The sequence below is a fragment of the Coregonus lavaretus genome (assembly GCF_964263955.1).
Source record: "Coregonus lavaretus genome assembly, chromosome: 20".
Taxonomy (NCBI): Eukaryota; Metazoa; Chordata; class Actinopteri; order Salmoniformes; family Salmonidae; genus Coregonus; species Coregonus lavaretus.
This window is the reverse complement of record NC_140007.1, coordinates 7,335,517-7,354,800: the sequence shown is the minus strand read 5'-3', so window position 1 is coordinate 7,354,800 and position 19,284 is coordinate 7,335,517. Positions and strand designations below refer to the sequence as shown.

At 42.8% G+C, this 19,284-nt stretch overlaps 1 protein-coding gene across 1 annotated transcript in view; it reads right to left on the bottom strand.

The window, feature by feature from the left end:
- The window catches only part of LOC311147358 (plexin-D1-like), a 79,799-nt gene extending 60,515 nt beyond the window's left edge, over positions 1 to 19,284 (bottom strand). Inside the window, 4 exon segments of the mRNA XM_084184044.1 lie at positions 9,338 to 9,438; positions 10,125 to 10,256; positions 14,194 to 14,370; positions 17,948 to 19,284. Of these exon segments, the coding sequence (XP_084040170.1) occupies positions 9,338 to 9,438; positions 10,125 to 10,256; positions 14,194 to 14,370; positions 17,948 to 19,177 (1,640 nt within the window). The 5' untranslated portion in view covers positions 19,178 to 19,284.

Genomic DNA, 19,284 nt, shown 5'->3' with positions numbered 1-19,284 from the left:
TTAAAAGAATAATGGGCAAATATTGTACAGTCCAGGTGTGCAAAGCTCTTAAAGACTTACCCAGAAAGACTCACAGCTGTAATCGCTGCCAAAGGTGATTCTAACATGTATTGACTCAGGGGTGTGAATAGGCCTACTTACACTACATGACCAAAAGTATGTGAACACCTGCTCGACGAACATCTAAATCCAAAATCATGGGCATTAATATGGAGTTGGTCCCTCCTTTGCTGCTATAACAGCCTCCACTCTTCTGAAAAGGTTGTCCACTAGATGTTGGAACATTGTTGCAGGTATTTCCTTCCGTTCAGCCACAAGAGCTTTAGTGAGGTCTGGCTCGCTGTCGGCGTTCCAATTCATCCCAAAGGTGTTTGATGGGATTGAGGTCAGGGTTCTGTGCAGGATAGTCAAGTTCTTCCATACAGATCTCGACAAACCATTTCTGTATGGACCTCGCTTTGTGCATGGGGGCATTGTCATGCTGAAACAGGAAAGGTCCTTTCCCAAAACTGTTGCCACAAAGTTGGAAGCACAGAATCATCTAGAATGTCATTGTATGCTGTAGCGTTAAGATTTCCCTTCACGCTGAACTAAGGGGTCTAGCCCAAACCATGAAAAACAGCCCCAGACCATTATTCCTCCTCCACCAAACTTTACAGTTGGCACTATGCATTCGGGCAGGTAGCGTTCTCCTGGCATCCGCCAAACCCAGATTCGTCCATTGGACTGCCAGATGGTGAAGCGTGATCCATAATTCCACAGAACGCGCTTCCACTGCTCCAGAGTCCAATGGCGGCGAGTTTTACACCACGCCAGCCGATGCTTGGCATTGCGCATGGTGATCTTAGGCTTGCGTGCGGCTGCTCGGCCATGTAAACCAATATCATGAAGCTCCCGCCGAATAGTTATTGTGCTGACGTTGCTTCCAGAGGCATTTTGGAACTTGGTAGTGAGTGTTGCAACCGAGGAGAGACGATTTTTACGCACTTCAGCACTCGTCGTTCCCGTTCTGTGAGCTTGTGTGGCCTACCACTTCGCGGCTGAGCCGTTTTTGCTCCACTAATTTGAAGGTTGTCCACATACTCTTGTATATACAGTGAGGGAAAAAAGTATTTGATCCCCTGCTGATTTTGTACATTTGCCCACTGACAAAGAAATGTTCAGTCTATAAGTTTAATGGTAGGTTTATTTGAACAGTGAGAGACAGAATAGCAACAAAAAAATCCAGAAAAACGCATGTCAAAAATGTTATAAATTGATTTGCATTTTAATGAGGGAAATAAGTATTTGACCCCCTCTCAATCAGAAAGATTTCTGGCTCCCAGGTGTCTTTTATACAGGTAACGAGCTGAGATTAGGAGCACACTCTTAAAGGGAGTGCTCCTAATCTCATCTTGTTACCTGTATAAAAGACACCTGTCCACAGAAGCAATCAATCAATTAGATTCCAAACTCTCCACCATGGCCAAGACCAAATAGCTCTCCAAGGATGTCAGGGACAAGATTGTAGACCTACACAAGGCTGGAATGGGCTACAAGACCATCGCCAAGCAGCTTGGTGAGAAGGTGACAACAGTTGGTGCGATTATTCGCAAATGGAAGAAACACAAAATAACTGTCAATCTCCCTCGGCCTGGGGCTCCATGCAAAATCTCACCTCGTGGAGTTGCAATGATCATGAGAACGGTGAGGAATCAGCCCAGAACTACACGGGAGGATCTTGTCAATGATCTCAAGGCAGCTGGGACCATAGTCACCAAGAAAACAATTGGTAATACACTATGCCGTGAAGGACTGAAATCCTGCAGCGCCCGGAGTTCCCCCTGCTCAAGAAAGCACATATACAGGCCCGTCTGAAGTTTGCCAATGAACATCTGAATGATTCAGAGGAGAACTGGGTGAAAGTGTTGTGGTCAGATGAGACCAAAATCGAGCTCTTTGGCATCAACTCAACTCGCCGTGTTTGGAGGAGGAGGAATGCTGCCTATGACCCCAAGAACACCATCCCCACCGTCAAACATGGAGGTGGAAACATTATGCTTTGGAGGTGTTTTTCTGCTAAGGGAACAGGACAACTTCACCGCATCAAAGGGACGATGGACGGCGCCATGTACCGTCAAATCTTGGGTGAGAACCTCCTTCCCTCAGCCAGGGCATTGAAAATGGGTTGTGGATGGGTATTCCAGCATGACAATGGCCCAAAATACACAGCCAAGGCAACAAAGGAGTGACTCAAGAAGAGGCACATTAAGGTCCTGGAGTGGCCTAGCCAGTCTCCAGACCTTAATCCCATAGAAAATCTGTGGAGGGAGCTGAAGGTTCGAGTTGCCAAACGTCAGGCTCGAAACCTTAATGACTTGGAGAAGATCTGCAAAGAGGAGTGGAACAAAATCCCTCCTGAGATGTGTGCAAACCTGGTGGCCAACTACAAGAAACGTCTGACCTCTGTGATTGCCAACAAGTGTTTGCCACCAAGTTTTAAGTCATGTTTTGCAGAGGGGTCAAATACGTATATCCCTCATTAAAATGCAAATCAATTTATAACATTTTTGACATGCGTTTTTCTGAATTTCTTTGTTGCTATTCTGTCTCTCACTGTTCAAATAAGCCTACCATTAAAATTATAGACTGATCATGTCTTTGTCAGTGGGCAAACGTACAAAATCAGCAGGGGATCAAATACTTTTTTCCCTCACTGTAGAGTGTATGGAAATGAGATATTTCTGTATTTCATTTTCAATAAATTCGAAAAATGTCTTAAAACATGTTGTCACTGTCATAATGGGGTATTGTGTGTAGAAGGGTGAGAGCGAAAAATCAATTGAATCAATTTTTTATTCATGCTGTAATACAATGAAATGTGGAATAAGTCAAGGGTTATGAATAATTTCAGAATGCACTGTTCTTGTGAAAATTGCACCAAAGTGATTGAGTAAAACTGTAAGCTAAACTGAGTTAACAAAAGCAGCCAAAATATGAGCTGAGTAGAGAAGCTCATTCCTCACCAAGTGTCTGTGTGTCTGGCAGGTGAAAAGGAAGATAAGTTCTGATAAGAAGAATGTTAAACATCTTAAAACATAGATCTCTCTCACACATAGACAGATACAGTATACAGAGAGACCCACACACACAGACAGACAGACAGACAGACAGACACAGACCCACAGACAGCAAAAACCCAACACCCAAGTACAGATACAGACACTAAGACACATGCATACACACAAACATTTGAACACACACACACTCACAGAGACATACAGTAGACAAAGAACGCATAATCACAGGCAGAATAACACACATACCTACTATAAAACACAGACACTTACAGAGAGAAAGCCACATGATACAAAGGCATATAGACAGAGTGCTGATACACACACAGACAGGAGCAGATTCTACAGTGATGAGATAATTCTCCAGCACCCATTATGTTTGAGTGTGTGTGTATCAGAGAGGTGACGGAGAGGACCATCCACCCCCAGACACCGACCCCTGATGCCCTATGAACAGCCCCCCTTCCTGGGTACATCTGCCCTCCAGCCCTGGGCCCTGGGCCATACCACCAGCAGCAGTCCAGAGTGACCGCCCAAACACACCACTACACACAAACCTAGGACTCTCACACAAACGCACGCACGCACACACACACACAGTCACTCACTCATTCACTCACTCACTCACTCACTCACTCACTTACTCACTCACTCACTCACACAGACACACACACGAACACAGACAAAGACAATCACACATACAAAGAGACACACAGAAAAGCGCACACACACACACACACACACTCAGACTCAAAGAGACACAGGCACGCACATATGCATACACACACAAACACAGGCACAAAGTCACACTGACATGTGCACAGATACACACTTTGACATTTTCTTGTCAAAGGAGCCAGTGTGCACTCTCCCTCCCACCACCATTATCATCACAATCAACGCGCTTTTGTAGAGAGAGAGAGAGAGAGAGAGAGAGAGAGAGAGAGAGAGAGAGAGAGAGAGAGAGAGAGAGAGAGAGAGAGAGAGAGAGAGAGAGAGAGAGAGAGAGAGAGAGAGAGAGAGAGAGAGAGAGAGAGAGAGAGAGAGAGAGAGAGAGAGAGAGAGAGGACAGAACAGCAAGGGAAGAAGACAGAACCCAAAGAGACAAAGAGAGGAGAAGGGAAACCAAAAAGAGAGAAGGATGACTAGAGCCAGAGAGAGATGAGAGAATGAGAGTAAATGAGACAAAAAGAAAAGCGTAACTAACAGTTACTAAATAAAAAAGGAATGACTGACAGGGAGAGAGAGAGATAAATCGGAATGTTGTGATGCGAAAATCCTTGCGAAATGCATAGCACATAGAATAAAAAAGTTTTTACCAAATATTCTTCATCCTAATCAGACAGTTTTTTTTACATGGATGATACACTGGGAGATCATATACGACAATTACTTGAAACAATTGAACATTATGAAACATCAAAGATACCAGGCCTGATCTTCATGGCAGATTTTGAAAAGGCGTTTGATAAAGTACGACTAGAATATATATATATATATATATATATATATATATATATATATATAAAAATGCCTGGATTACTTTAATTTCGGTTAATCTCATATACAATGGGTTAAAGTTATGAACAGCAACCCTAGGTGTAAAACAGTAAATAATGGTTACTTCTCAGAAAGTATTGAGCTTTTAAGAGGAGTATAACAAGGCTGTCCGTTGTCTCCATATCTATTTATTATGGCCATAGAAATGCTAGCTATTAAAATCAGATCCAACAAGATCATCCAGGGGTTAGAAATCCAGGGGATAAAAACTAAAGTGTTAATGTATGCCAATGACTCAAGTTTTTCTTAAGTCCACAATCTGGATCCTTGCACAGTCTCATTGAAGACCTTGATCACTTTTCTAACCTCTCTGGACTAAAACCCAATTATGACAAGTGTACCATATTACGTATTGGATCGTTAAAAGACACAGTGTTTACACTACCTTGTAGTTTACCAATAAAATTGGCGAATGGTGAAGTAGACATACTTGGTATTCATATCTCAAAAATCAAATTAATTTACCACAATCAATTTCAATAGAAAATTTGCAAAAATAGATAAGATTCTGCAACCATGGAGAGGTAAATAATTGTCTATTTATGGAAAAATCACATTGATTAACTCTTTGGTCCTATCACAGTTTACTTACTTACTAGTGGCACTGCCTACTCCAGACGACTCGTTTGTCTGCCATATATTAAAGATACAAATTGGCTGAAAGGAATTGGCATAAATAGAAAAATATACCAGTTTCATTTGAGGACAAAAATGTTGACAGCTGCACCAAACAGGTTGCAAAATAAACAGGAAGAGATTTTCGATGTAGCAATTCCATGGCACATGGTTTATGAACTGGTACAAAAAACAAACCCTTGATTCAATACTTTGAGTTTTTCAATTTAAATTATTATATAAAATTCTTGCCACCAACAGAATGCTATATACAGTGGGAAGAACAAGTATTTGATACACTGCCGATTTTGCAGGTGTTCCTACTTACAAAGCATGTAGAGGTCTGTAATTTTTATCATAGGTACACTTCAACTGTGAGAGACGGAATCTAAAACAAAAATCCAGAAAATCACATTGTATGATTTTAAGTAATTAATTTGCATTTTATTGCATGACATAAGTATTTGATACATCAGAAAAGCAGAACTTAATATTTGGTACAGAAACCTTTGTTTGCAATTACAGAGATCATATGTTTCCTGTAGGTCTTGACCAGGTTTGCACACACTGCAGCAGGGATTTTGGCCCACTCCTCCATACAGACCTTCTCCAGATCCTTTAGATTTCGGGGCTGTCGCTGGACAATACGGACTTTCAGCTCCCTCCAAAGATTTTCTATTGGGTTCAGGTCTGGAGACTGGCTAGGCCACTCCAGGACCTTGAGATGCTTCTTACGGAGCCACTCCTTAGTTGCCCTGGCTGTGTGTTTTGGGTCGTTGTCATGCTGGAAGACCCAGCCACGACCCATCTTCAATGCTCTTACTGAGGGAAGGAGGTTGTTGGCCAAGATCTTGCGATACATGGCCCCATCCATCCTCCCCTCAATACGCTGCAGTCATCCTGTCCCCTTTGCAGAAAAGCATCCCCAAAGAATGATGTTTCCACCTCCATGCTTCACGGTTGGGATGGTGTTCTTGGGGTATACTAATCCTTCTTCCTCCAAACACGGCGAGTGGAGTTTAGACCAAAAAGCTCTATTTTTGTCTCATCAGACCACATGACCTTCTCCCATTCCTCCTCTGGATCATCCAGATGGTCATTGGCAAACTTCAGAGGGGCCTGGACATGCGCTGGCTTGAGCAGGAGGACCTTGCGTGCGCTGCAGGATTTTAATCCATGACGGCGTAGTGTGTTACTAATGGTTTTCTTTGAGACTGTGGTCCCAGCTCTCTTCAGGTCATTGACCAGGTCCTGCCATGTAGTTCTGGGCTGATCCCTCACCTTCCTCATGATCATTGATGCCCCACGAGATGAGATCTTGCATAGAGCCCCAGACCGAGGGTGATTGACCGTCATCTTGAACTTCTTCCATTTTCTAATAATTGCGCCAACAGTTGTTGCCTTCTCACCAAGCTGCTTGCCTATTGTCCTGTAGCCCATCCCAGCCTTGTGCAGGTCTACAATTTTATCCCTGATGTCCTTACACAGCTCTCTGGTTTTGGCCATTGTGGAGAGGTTGGAGTCTGTTTGATTGAGTGTGTGGACAGGTGTCTTTTATACAGGTAACGAGTTCAAACAGGTGCAGTTAATACAGGTAATGAGTGGAGAACAGGAGGGCTTCTTAAAGAAAAACTAACAGGTCTGTGAGAGCCGGAATTCTTACTGGTTTGTAGGTGATCAAATACATATGTCATGCAATAAAATGCAAATTAATTACTTAAAAATCATACAATGTGATTTTCTGGATTTTTGTTTTAGATTCCGTCTCTCACAGTTGAAGTGTACCTATGATAAAAATTACAGACCTCTACATCCTCCGAAGAGGATGGTTAATAAAAAAAATATATATATAATTAAAATATATATAATTAAAAAATATATATAAAAAATAAAAAGAGGTGAGAGAGAGATTAAAGATAGACAGACAGCGTTAGTCTGTCACATAAATCTCTCCTCAGTCCTCAAACAACAGTCTCCCTCCCTCTCTCTCCCCCTCGGTGCCCCCTGGCCATGTTAGCCCTGCCAGAGCCCCAGTCAGCCAGCGCAGCCCAACACATCACTAACCCCCATCTCATCTGTTGATCTGCTTTTTTCACCCAGCCATAACCAACACAGCCCTCAGACACAGAGATAATAGAGAGAGACAGATAGAGAGAGAGAGAGATACCCACATCACTGACAGACCCACATTCTTAATACTATATTCTCACTCCTTTCACAGCAATTACCATGATCTATAATGGCTTGCGAAAGTATTCACCCCCCTTGGCATTTTTCCTATTTTGTTGCCTTACAACATCGAATTAAAATGGATTTTGGGGGGGTTTGTATCATTTGATTTATAAAACATACCTACCACTCTGAAGATGCAAAATATTTTTTCTTGTGAAACAAACAAGAAATAAGACAAAAAAACTGAAAACTTGAGCTTGCCTAACTATTCACCCCCCCCCCCCCCCCAAAGTAAATACTTTGTAGAGCCACCTTTTGCAGCAATTACAGCTGCAAGTCTCTTGGGGTATCTCTCTATAAGCTTGGCACATCTAGCCACTGGGATTTTTGCCCATTCTTCAAGGCAAAACTGCTCCAGCTCCTTTAAGTCATACCACAGATTCTCAATTGGATTGAGGTCTGGGCTTTGACTAGGCCATTCCAAGACATTTACATGTTTCCCCTTAAACCGCTCGAGTGTTGCTTTAGCAGTATGCTTAGGGTCATTGTCCTGCTGGAAGGTGAACCTCCGTCCCAGTCTCAAATCTCTGGAAGACTGAAACAGGTTTCCGTCAAGAATTTCCCTGTATTTAGTGCCATCCATCATTCCTTCAATTCTGACCAGTTTCCCAGTCCCTGCCGATGAAAATCATCCCCACAGCATGATGTTGCCACCACCATGCTTCACTGTTGGGATGGTGTTCTCAGGATGATGAGAGGTGTTGGGTTTGCGCCAGACATAGCGTTTTCCTTGATGGCCAAAAAACTCAATTTTAGTCTCATCTGACCAGAGTACCTTCTTCCATATGTTTGGGGAGTCTCGCACATGCCTTTTGGCAAACACCAAACGTGTTTGCTTATTTTTTTCTTTAAGCAATGGCTTTTTTCTGGCCACTCTTCCGTAAAGCCCAGCTCTGTGGAGTGTACGGCTTAAAGTGGTCCTATGGACAGATACTCCAATCTCCACTGTGGAGCTTTGCAGCTCCTTCAGGGTTATCTTTGGTCTCTTTGTTGCCCCTCTGATTAATGCCCTCCTTGCCTGGTCCATGCATTTTGGTGGTCGGCCCTCTCTTGGCAGGATTGTTGTGGTGCCATATTCTTTCAATTTTTTAATAATGGATTTGATGGTGGGATGTTCAAATTTTCAAATGTTCAGATCTTTTTTTATAACCCAATCCTGATCTGTACTTGTCCACAACTTTTTCCCTGACCTGTTTGGAGAGCTCCTTGGTCTTCATGGTGCCGCTTGCTTGGTAGTGCCCCTTGCTTAGTGATGTTGCAGACTCTGGAGCCTTTCAGAACAGTTGTATATATACTGAGATCATGTGACAGATCATGTGACACTTAGATTGCACATAGCTGGACTTTATTTAACTAATTATGTGACTTCTGAAGGTAATTGGTTGCACCAGATCTTATTTAGGGGCTTCATAGCAAAGGGGGTGAATACATATGCGCGCACCACTTTTCCGTTATTAATTTTTTTGATTTCTTAGAAGTTATTTTTTTCATTTCACTTCACCAATTTGAACTATTTTGTGTGTGTCCATTACATGAAATCCAAATAAAAATCAATTTAAATTACAGGTTGTAATGCAACAAAATACGAAAAAACGCCATGGGGGATGGATACTTTTGCAAGGCACTGTACTCCAACACCACTTTTTACAGTAATCTTACAGTAAAGTACACAGTCACTCCTCATTAAACTCCTCACTTCTCCAACATCAATAATCAGCTCTCTCACAGTCCCTCTTCTCTCAGTCTCCTAAAACTCCTTATTTCACTAGTATAACATGTTATACTACTACACGACTGCACCTCACTAAAGTGAGGATTGATTGATTGGTTGGTTGGTCGGTTGATTGGTTTACATGGGTGGCCGTAGTTCTTACCTGCTCTCCAGTGTGCACCAGCCACAGTGAGCGTCGCTGGCCCCCAGACAATCACTGCAGGTTCTGTACTGTCCACATGCTGCTACCTTTACCCTCAGGAGCTATGGACAGAACCACACATACAGACACTCAACAAACTGTACATAATACAGTATATTATATATAGTATATTATATATAGTATATTATACACACTTCCTTTTCTCTTTTAGTATGTTGTGTACATTTGCACACTGTCATACACACTGACCACACATGGTCTTATCACGTTTATTACGCGAAACATGTCGCTTGGCTTTCAGACACATGCCAAGTGTCTCACACTCTTTGTCTAACATATTCTGATGTTGAATAGGCATGCCTTTGTGCATTGTTGAACGTACAACATCTTGAGACAAGGTGCCACCACATCCTCCTAAAACATCCGACAAGGCTATGCATATTTGCTCATCTAGCATTATTTGGTTTGTCAAATCAAAAACAGAAAGCAGACTGCTGAAATCTCCTCTTGAAAGTTGTTATCTATCTAAAAAAATATGTGCATTTATTTATCTGATGTGAAGTGCATGGATCTAATATAACTTATTCAGAAACTTGTAATAACTGCTAAATAATATCTGTTTTTCATTTAAAAAATATGACCACTCACTAGGCAAAACCAGAAAAATGCATTAACGAAAGGCATGATGAATGTCAAACAAACTAAACCAATGCCATTGTCATGGAGAACATGAATCAGTCTAACTGAGTCTAGTTGATGGATGAGAGTATTGATCCCACAGCCTTACATGGTGAGAAGTCATAAGGTAGAGGTAGTTCCTGTCTATGGGGTCAAAGGTCATAATGTGGTGCACAGATTCGCCGGCTGGGAGCTTCAGAGCCCACTGATTGGCCACAGTCAGGTTCTTCAGGAGGGTCAGCTGTGGGAGACAGGCAGAGTGCTTAGTACACACAAAGACACGTAACAAGTTAAGTAACAATTTAGGTCATGATTACCAGTGATTTAAGTTTTTTATTTGATGGATTTCATTCGTAAGAAGATTCATTAACTAGGCCATCTCACAGTTTCACTGGGCTGTGATTTAGCAAACATGCACTTCAGTCCACTCCTGCACAACTCACCCTCCATACTTTGAAAATACTAAAATGATATTAAGGCCTTTAACAAAGCGCTTCTTGAGGAAAGGCACAGTCGAAAAGATTACTGTAAGATGTACACAAGAGTACACAAAATTCTTTACAAAAATGATAAAGTCTTTGGAATCTTGCACATACATACTCCCATATACACACAGTGATCCATAGACCACAGACAAATCAATGCTACGGATGTGACTTCCTGTCACACAGACAGTGAGAGAGCTTGTTGTTGTGAATCGTTGCGGTTTCTGTCTCAGCTCTATGGACATCCTGCCATCCTGAGGAAACCAGCCAGAGACTGTTCTGGTGACAGTTACAGACTCGGCTGCTTTTCTAGTGACTAAACACAACACAACACAACACAACACAAGAACACACACACACAAACACATATGCACACAGGCACGTGCGCGCACACACACACACACACACACACACACACACACACACACACACACACACACACAGGCATGCCAATAAAGATCAAACATACAGGGTCACAATAGAGCCACCCAATAGCACACACCTGGGCAGATAGCAGGGAGCTATGGAGGGGTGGAGATGGGTTGGACACAGCTAGGTCAAACAACAAAACACCTGCTGTATACTGGCAGGTCACTCACTGCCTCTCTCTCCCTCTCCTCTGTCTGTCTACCCCAACATGAAAGACTCTATTCAACTCAGGAGTACTCAGCTGCTCCAAGCTCTCTCTCTCTGTGTGTGTGTGTGTGTGGTGGTGGTGGGGGGGGGGGGGGGGGGGGGGAGAGAATAGTGTGTGTGTGTGTTTGTTTACAATATAATCAAAGGACCCTTTTTATGGTTGAGATAGTGGACTGAGAGACAGAGAGGGAGAGGGACAATGAAAGACAAACTGAGATGGGAGGAGGTGGAGTGAGAGGGAAATAAATGAGAGACAGAGAAAGAGAGAGGGAGCAAGAAAGAGACAGAGACGGATACAGAAAGAGGAAAACAGAGAGACAGAGATAGAGACATAGAGAGACTGAGAGTAAAATAGAGAGACAGTGCTGAGAGACTTCGTTAAAAATGTCTGTAATTACTTCATTGAGGGTCTTCTACCCCCAGTAGCAGAGGCCTAACTCAATCTCTACCACTGTTCCCATGTGCTCTGTACTACTCAGCCTGAGCCAAGCTCACAGACAGAATCACATTACACACACTAACAGCACCATTACCCTCTGTTACAGTGCGGCCCCCAGGGCAAACACAAACACACACACAAATGTGCACACGCACGCACCCACACACAGCATAAAACACACAGACATGATACGTGTGCCCCAGGCACATACAACATGCTCTATATTGACACACACACACACACATCAGGGTTTCCTTTAGGAAAGTGTGGCGCAGGCAGCATTTTAATTTACCTGACATTTGAGAAATTTACCGGACCCATATGCATTGGGTGTGGAACCTGATTAGGGCGTCCACCCACGGTGCTCAGAATGACAGAAATCACATTGAGATTATGTCATTCACATTAACAGAACATGCAAGTCAAGGATGCAAAGATGTGCACTTTAAAGATGTTAGAACAAATGTCCACATTTACTTTTCCTTAGCCAACAAGACGTGTAACAAACAGCAAAATCACTAGCCTATCCCACATAGTAGAAAAATTTACCTATTCTATTGGTCAGCTTGTTGAGAAAGAAATAGCCTATTCCAAACCGACTCTGGGACAGTTGTGGGTGATAGATACCAAATCCATACAACTAGTAAGGCTACATTTAAAAAAGTTAAAAAGCAGTGAGTCTGATGCAACAGATCAGAACGTTTAGTTTAAAATGTTGATAAACTATTATTTCTTCACATTATAAGTGCAGCAATTCGCATAAGGCAGTAGGCTACGTGCGAATGTTCCTTCCATAATGCAATTAGAGGGGAAACATCACTGTCAAAAGCAAACCGCACTTGGGAGCGGTTTCATGTGACAGAGATGAAAATATCTGTTAGAAATTCTGAAAGAGGGGAGATCTAATATGAAACAACTAGAATGGGTTGCTAATATGACTAGGATTGTGCCTTTGGCTACTAGACAATGAAAGAAAATGTATTTAAAATAATTGCCTACAAGGATATGGTCTGATATTGGCTAGGCTACTTTGAAGCAAGTTAGAACATGCCTCATAATATGTAGTAAAATGTTCAGGTTTCAAACAATTAAGTAAAAGTTTTCAAAATGCATACTGCGTCCAGCTCATTGCAAAGGGGTGTTTGAGGAGCTGATGAACCCTGCTGATGAAGCCTGCCTTCCGTTCCCTTCTATTTGCTGTTTGAGATGCTGTGGCAGCAGCTCGCGCGCTGTCTGATAGATTTTCCGCTCAAAGGCTCTGTATCTGTATGCTGTATGGCGTGATAAATAAGTTATATAACGAATATAGCCTAGCCTACTGTACACACCCGCTCATTTAATTCCACTAAATTATACAAATTAATCTATAGACCGATAAGCATGACCAGTCAAATGTATTTCCATCGACTGGTATTTCCATCAATGAATAAGCTAAAAAGCATTATTTCACAATGGGATTTTTTCCATTGGCAGGGGCCAATTTTATTGATCAGCTTTTCAATTTTTTTATTGGCAGAAAAACAGCTATTACTGGCTAACCGAAACCCTGGTAGGTGAAGGTTCAGGTTAAAGATAAAGTGATGAACTATGAATCCACCTCAGCCATAGTGAATGAAAAAGTCTGTTTTTATTTTAAGTAATTTTTTTATGTGTCCAGATGTGGTCATAGGGGGGGACATGAGGCATCTGTCCAAAGCATCTGCTTTCCTATGTATTTTTTTTGTTGCATTAGACTGGTACCTTTTACAACATTAGAAATATGTTGCTGGAGGGTGTCTTGTTTTAGGCCTTGTAAAAGAGCTTTCTGTTGGCTTGCCGAGATGAATGGACTTTTTTTTGTTTATGCCGGATGTATGGTAGTGGTTAAGGTGGTTTGTTTGTGTGTGTCCAAATTGTCTGGCCTGATTGCATATTTAGGTTTTGGATGTGTTTTGGGTTGTCTGCCTGTGTCGTTATGCCACTGAGTGAAAGTGGTTTGGTGTTTACCCAGTGTGCATACCCCATACCCCATGATTATGTGCTGTGTGTGTGTTCTCACAGCATGTGTGTATATGTCTGTCTGTCTGTCTGTGTGTGTGTGTGTGTGTGTGTCACCCACATAAAAACAAATATTCTCTTGACTCTGTACACTTTCCCTCACTCTACTCAGATGCTCTCGCCTTGTCCTGCATAGCATTTTGTCATATGAGAACATTCATTTTTACTGTGCCTTGCATTTTAAATCTGCCATTCTTTACAATGAATGTCAGCACCCTTTTAGACCTACAGTACTTCTACGTTATTTTCTCATGTTAACAATGTCTCATCTTTATTTGTTACCTCCAAAATGCACTTTTCCCTGCAGTTCAATCTATCGGAATTTACACCTGACACTTCTCTGTTACTTCTTTTATAATTTCAATTAAGTTCCAGAAATAAAGAATGGCTGAATATCTCTGGCCCATTAAGTTTGCTCTTAAATTTATGCAGCATAGTTAGACTGTGAGGTAGTAGGCTTAGCAGTTGTATATTTCTTCCTTTACAAGAAAAAAGGATAACAACTAAAACTGCTCTCTCTACTTTGGAAATGTGAATATTCCTGAAAGAAAAATGGATGTCAATAAAGCAGTTCCTCTGACCTTGCGCAGTCGTCCGGTGCTGGTGCCCAGAAACACCACGGTGTGGTCATGTACATTGTCCACGACAACAGAGCTGAGGCCCAGGGACTCAAACAGGGGTGTGGCCCTCAAGGGCCTTCGTAGGGCCAGTGGGTGCTGCAGGTGGGCCGCTCCACAGTCCAGCTGCTCCGGTTGCAGCTGACAGATGGAAATAAAGAGACAAATAGCCAATGATCAAACTTTGAGTCAGTTTAAAATATCTCAATAAACAGGAAGCGAGACAGGCAGGCAATTATGATAAAAATATATATTTTGGACACAAGAAAATCAATTACGGGTCAACATCTAAATATTGCTCCCAGCGTTGTTCAAAATTCTTATATTCTTGAGTATACATGTGTATATATTTATCATTGGTTCTAATCGCGCCTGCCTTTTGCGAACAAGTGGAACCATGAACGGTGGTTTGTTCGTTATGTTTGCCTGTGTCCCCTGGATTTGCAACAGGATTTGCCTTTTTATCAGCACATTCACCAGTCTCTCAAACGTCTAACCCGAGGGTCTGAGACGTGAAACGAACTGCCCCAGCTCGGAGTCGGCTCAAGTAGGGAACTAGCGGCGCTGTTGACAGTGTGTTAGCAAGATGCCGGACAAAAGTCAATTGTAAAACCGTCCCGTGTCTCCTGTCAGGTCTACGCGCCGATGACGTGGATGTCCATTAATGCAGCCTCCCGCACCTCTCTTATTCAGAAGTGTTGGGTTAAATGCGGAAGACACTTTTCGGCTGAATGAATTCAGTTTTGCAACTGACTAGGTATCCTCTTTCCCTTTTCCCAGACATCCCCCAAACAATCATACACTGACTCTCAGAAAATGAGTGCACAACTGGTAAATAGTCGCTTAGATATGTCAGTCAGTCAGGTGGCTAGCTGCCGGCAGCAACTTCTATTGCAGTAATGTTGAAGGGCTCTGGCTAGTAGGCCTATTACTTAGCCAGCTAGAAGGATGAAGTAAGAAGCTAACGTTAAATGGAGACGCCTCAGCAGGAGCAAAAAATAGGCTACTAAGTTCTCAAAATAACTTTGCTTTACAGGCTTCTGAGAAAGACAGTGATGTGGCGCTCAGTGTTGAGGCTGAGGCAGGCTTCAATGCATGCAGGAGCAAGCAGAAGAGACAGAGAGAGGGAGGAAGCAGGCAGAGAGTGAGGTTAGTACAGTGGGGTCATATTAGTTTGTAGCCCAAACTGTTTGGACGCTACAGACAGAAGTTGGCACATCTGCGGTACCGACTTCAGACGAGTCCCGTGGGGCTTGTGGGGATCATAGAGCAAAACGGCGAACACCATCGTGCTCCTGCGAGTCTCATCTTTCCATAGAGTGGTCATATTAGTTAGTAGGCCTTTCGGACGCTACAAATGTTTTGTGAGAAGACTGATTTTCGAGATGTCTCCTGGTCTGACAAACAGCGATGTAGCTATGCCACTTTCCACCACAGATGCGGTGGATTGAGACACAGCCCATGCAACACAAAACATATATATCTCAAGCTTAAACTGATAGATTTTTATGTTTTTTTTTTTGCATTATGTTAATTAGATTGACAAACAGGTGAGTCATTAGACTCTTATGGATTTTGAAGCCAAATGAAGTCGGTTAAGATGGCGTCTCATAGAGACATAACATATGCAGTTTGAGCTACTCCAGGAAGTGACGTTGCAGGTTAGGATAAGTGCTGCCCTTCTCATTGAGTAACTGAAGTTGAAGGCCGACCACTGCAGGCTGACATCTTCTTCTGTGTGCGATTTTAAAATAATCAGTTCAAGTACATACATCTGGTGTATTACAAGTAATTATTGGCAGCATGATTGTCTTCAAAAAAAAAAAAAAAACATACACAAAGATTGCCCTTTTTCCATTCACTATAATGGGGGAATCCTGTTTTCTGATAACAATGCCTGCAGTACCACGGTCGGCTTTGAACTCTCGTGGCTTCAATGAGAGGGGGCAGTCGTTCTCCACTGGTTTTAAAACTGTTAGGTGTAAAGCCTTATTTGCATATTTTTTTCCAGGGTGCCTTTCGAGGGAATTTTAGAGGTACCAGTACCACCCATGACTGGGTTTGCTAGTGACAGAGACATTATTGTTGCATTTGATGGCTTTCAGTCATATAACCTTCACCAAGTTCATATTTTATCATAAAAATTACATTATTTATGACATTATATTACTTTTTTTGACAATACCATACTCCGACAGCCTAGTTTTACCCTAACACAGTGGTCTGAAACTCCGGGTTTGCAGGCCACATAGGCATGTCATATGATTCTGGCTTGCAAGGAATCCAGCAAGTTAGGATAGCCAACAGTTGGAACTTTTTTAATCACACACAACGGCAGTTAGAATGACTGCCAATGTGGGAAGATTAATAAATGAGACTACCTAAACCATCTAAACTGGAACAACCACTTACAAATTGGCTTAGTTTAGAATAATGTATATTATTTATCTTTGTGTGGTAGGCTATAAGACCAATTAATCAATCAATGTGCATGCAGAAACATAGATATTAAAACTAACTATTCTAAAAAGCAACCTGCAGCAAAGCATACTGGGAAATATGGTAATGAGCCCCTCCCATGTCTTTTTAACTCAGAGAGTTCATGGAAATTAACTCAACACAGTCAAGTAACAACAACACCACAAGGTGATGATTCAACTGTGATTCAGTGATTCAACTGATTCAAATAACACTTCATTTATTCACTGCAGGTGGTGTAAATTTCACTCACAACATTTTTTACCTCAACACCGAGATTTGAACACCCGCAAATGTGCTGTGTAGCATCTTTACGACCTGACTGACAACGCAATGGTCTCGAAAAGACCGGAGACCTGCCTCACCACAATGAGAGGATGGAATTTCACAGCATTCCTCAAAAGCGGCGAGAGGCATAAAGACATTTTATGAGACACTTTGTTTGAGTAATAGGGGTCCTTTAAATAATGAGAGGGGATTTAGTGTGAAAGTCATAGCCTTTATAGATATGACCTATAAGGTAATAAGTAGACACTTTTCTTCTTGAATTATGTACGTAAAAATGTGTTTCCTTCTTAAAAAATAAAATAGGCCTAATCTAAGAGCATGTGTTATGTTATTTGACACAATAAACACATTGTATACTGATTAACCTCGATTATGATTATGGCCTATGATACTACCATTTCGTAGAGAACGAATCAGTTTGCCCAGTGGAAAAATAATAATGTTACCCTACATTTAATTAAAAAAGTTGTTGAGTATTGACGATAAACGAATGTTTACTTTAAAAAACCAAAAGTCCATTCTATGTCTCCAGTAGAGGCCGAAAGCTTGAATGCACTGGCGTGGATGAGAGTTTAACAGAAGTAGCCTACCCCGCACGGTTCCCATAACCAGATCCTTCACACAATCACGGACCTGGGCGCGCTCCTGACAAGGGAACTTTTCCCACAGAAATGATACGGGGTGATTCATTATTAAAACTGTCTGTTGCCAAAATCAACATATTTTGAAGATGTATTTATTCAGGCCTGTAGTAGCAAGTCCAATAAACCCACATATTTCGGATTATTTTTTTTACAGCGCGTTCCATGCATAAGTGTAGCTCCTAAATTTATCTAAATCAAATAATATTAAATAAAATGAGTTCCCACCAAGTCTCACAAATATGAATAGTCCTACAAATCTCACTGAAGTTTAAAACAAAATGCAATGATAGTTTTCATCCTTGACTTACCACCAGAATCCCTTTGTGTATGCACGCTGCGCCCGAGCCCTGGATGACGCTGTCCAGTACCTGCACCTCGCTGCTGTGGGAATTGGAGCAGTTCCTCCGGCCCTGACGGATCTCCTCCTCAATGTCTGAGAACCGAAACGCACACAGTGCAGACTTTCTGTCTGATTTGGTGAATACTCCGAACAGGTACGACTCCAGCCCCTCTCCGGTCCCCGAGTGGATCTCCGCGGGGTGAACGGAGACGAGCCGGTTGTAGATGTTCCCGTTATATCCACACTGGAGCGGCATCTGGATGAAGGACTCAGTGAGTTTACGGCTCTCTGAGGTGGATTTTCGGGGGGTCTCGGTGTCCAGGCATATCCTGGCCAGGATGCTGTTCGGCTGGCTCTCCTTGTGTCCCATATTCGCGTCATTGTTGATAGCAATATAAGAGTAGGTCTTCTGAATGAAGGCATGGACGAAGTTTAGTTTATTCTTCTGCTTCACCTCCTGTTTGATCTTGAAGACGTTATCCTCGGACGGGTTGATGTCATAGGTGAACAGCCTAGATAAATCATTGATGTTCAGGGACCGAATAGCGATTTCGGGAGTGTTCTCGAAGCGCAGGTCCTCCTTGCTGTGGTTCTTGGGGAAAAACGGGGTCCCAGCGCCGGTGTAAGTGGCCCCGACGAGGAGTCGGGTGTTCCCCCCATGGCTCCTGAAGATGAGCCCCACGGTGGAAGCGTTGGGGTGGTTCGCGGCGATATTCAGCATGCTGGGGAACACGGTCTTCTCGCCCTGAGCGGGAAACTCCACCGCTATCTGAGAGATGTTCTCCATCTTCCTGAGCTCACAGAAGCCCTGGTACACCGAGCCGCATACCACCAGCACCCCCTGCTCCCGGTCCAGCTCGAGCAGCTTGTTGAAGTTGTCGGTGAGGGATTTGGGGTGCTCGCAGGGCGCTTGGGGCAGCTGCGGCGCATGGCACAACAGGTTGTCCTCCACCGGCCCCGTTCTCTTCTCCACCTCCACGCTCAGGGTCCCGTTAAGCTGGTAGACCATGTTTACCGTAGCCAGGTAGACTTTTCTACTCACCTCATCCACCACAAAGTTATTGGTCTGGTTTGGTGAGGCGAACGCCTGTTGGATCTGTAGCGCGCTGGCAAGCCACGGGCTGTGCTGGGCATTCCAGGACGATTCCAGCACCAGAACGCCAAGAATCAGAACAGCTATCTTCTCCGAAGGAGGCATTTTTCCTTCTGGCCGGTTTCCGCGTGTTCTGTGCTGAGGGGTGCATTGAGTAAGGAAAAAATATCGTGTTTGTTCCTACTGCGACAATCCAAGAGGAAAGGCTGTTT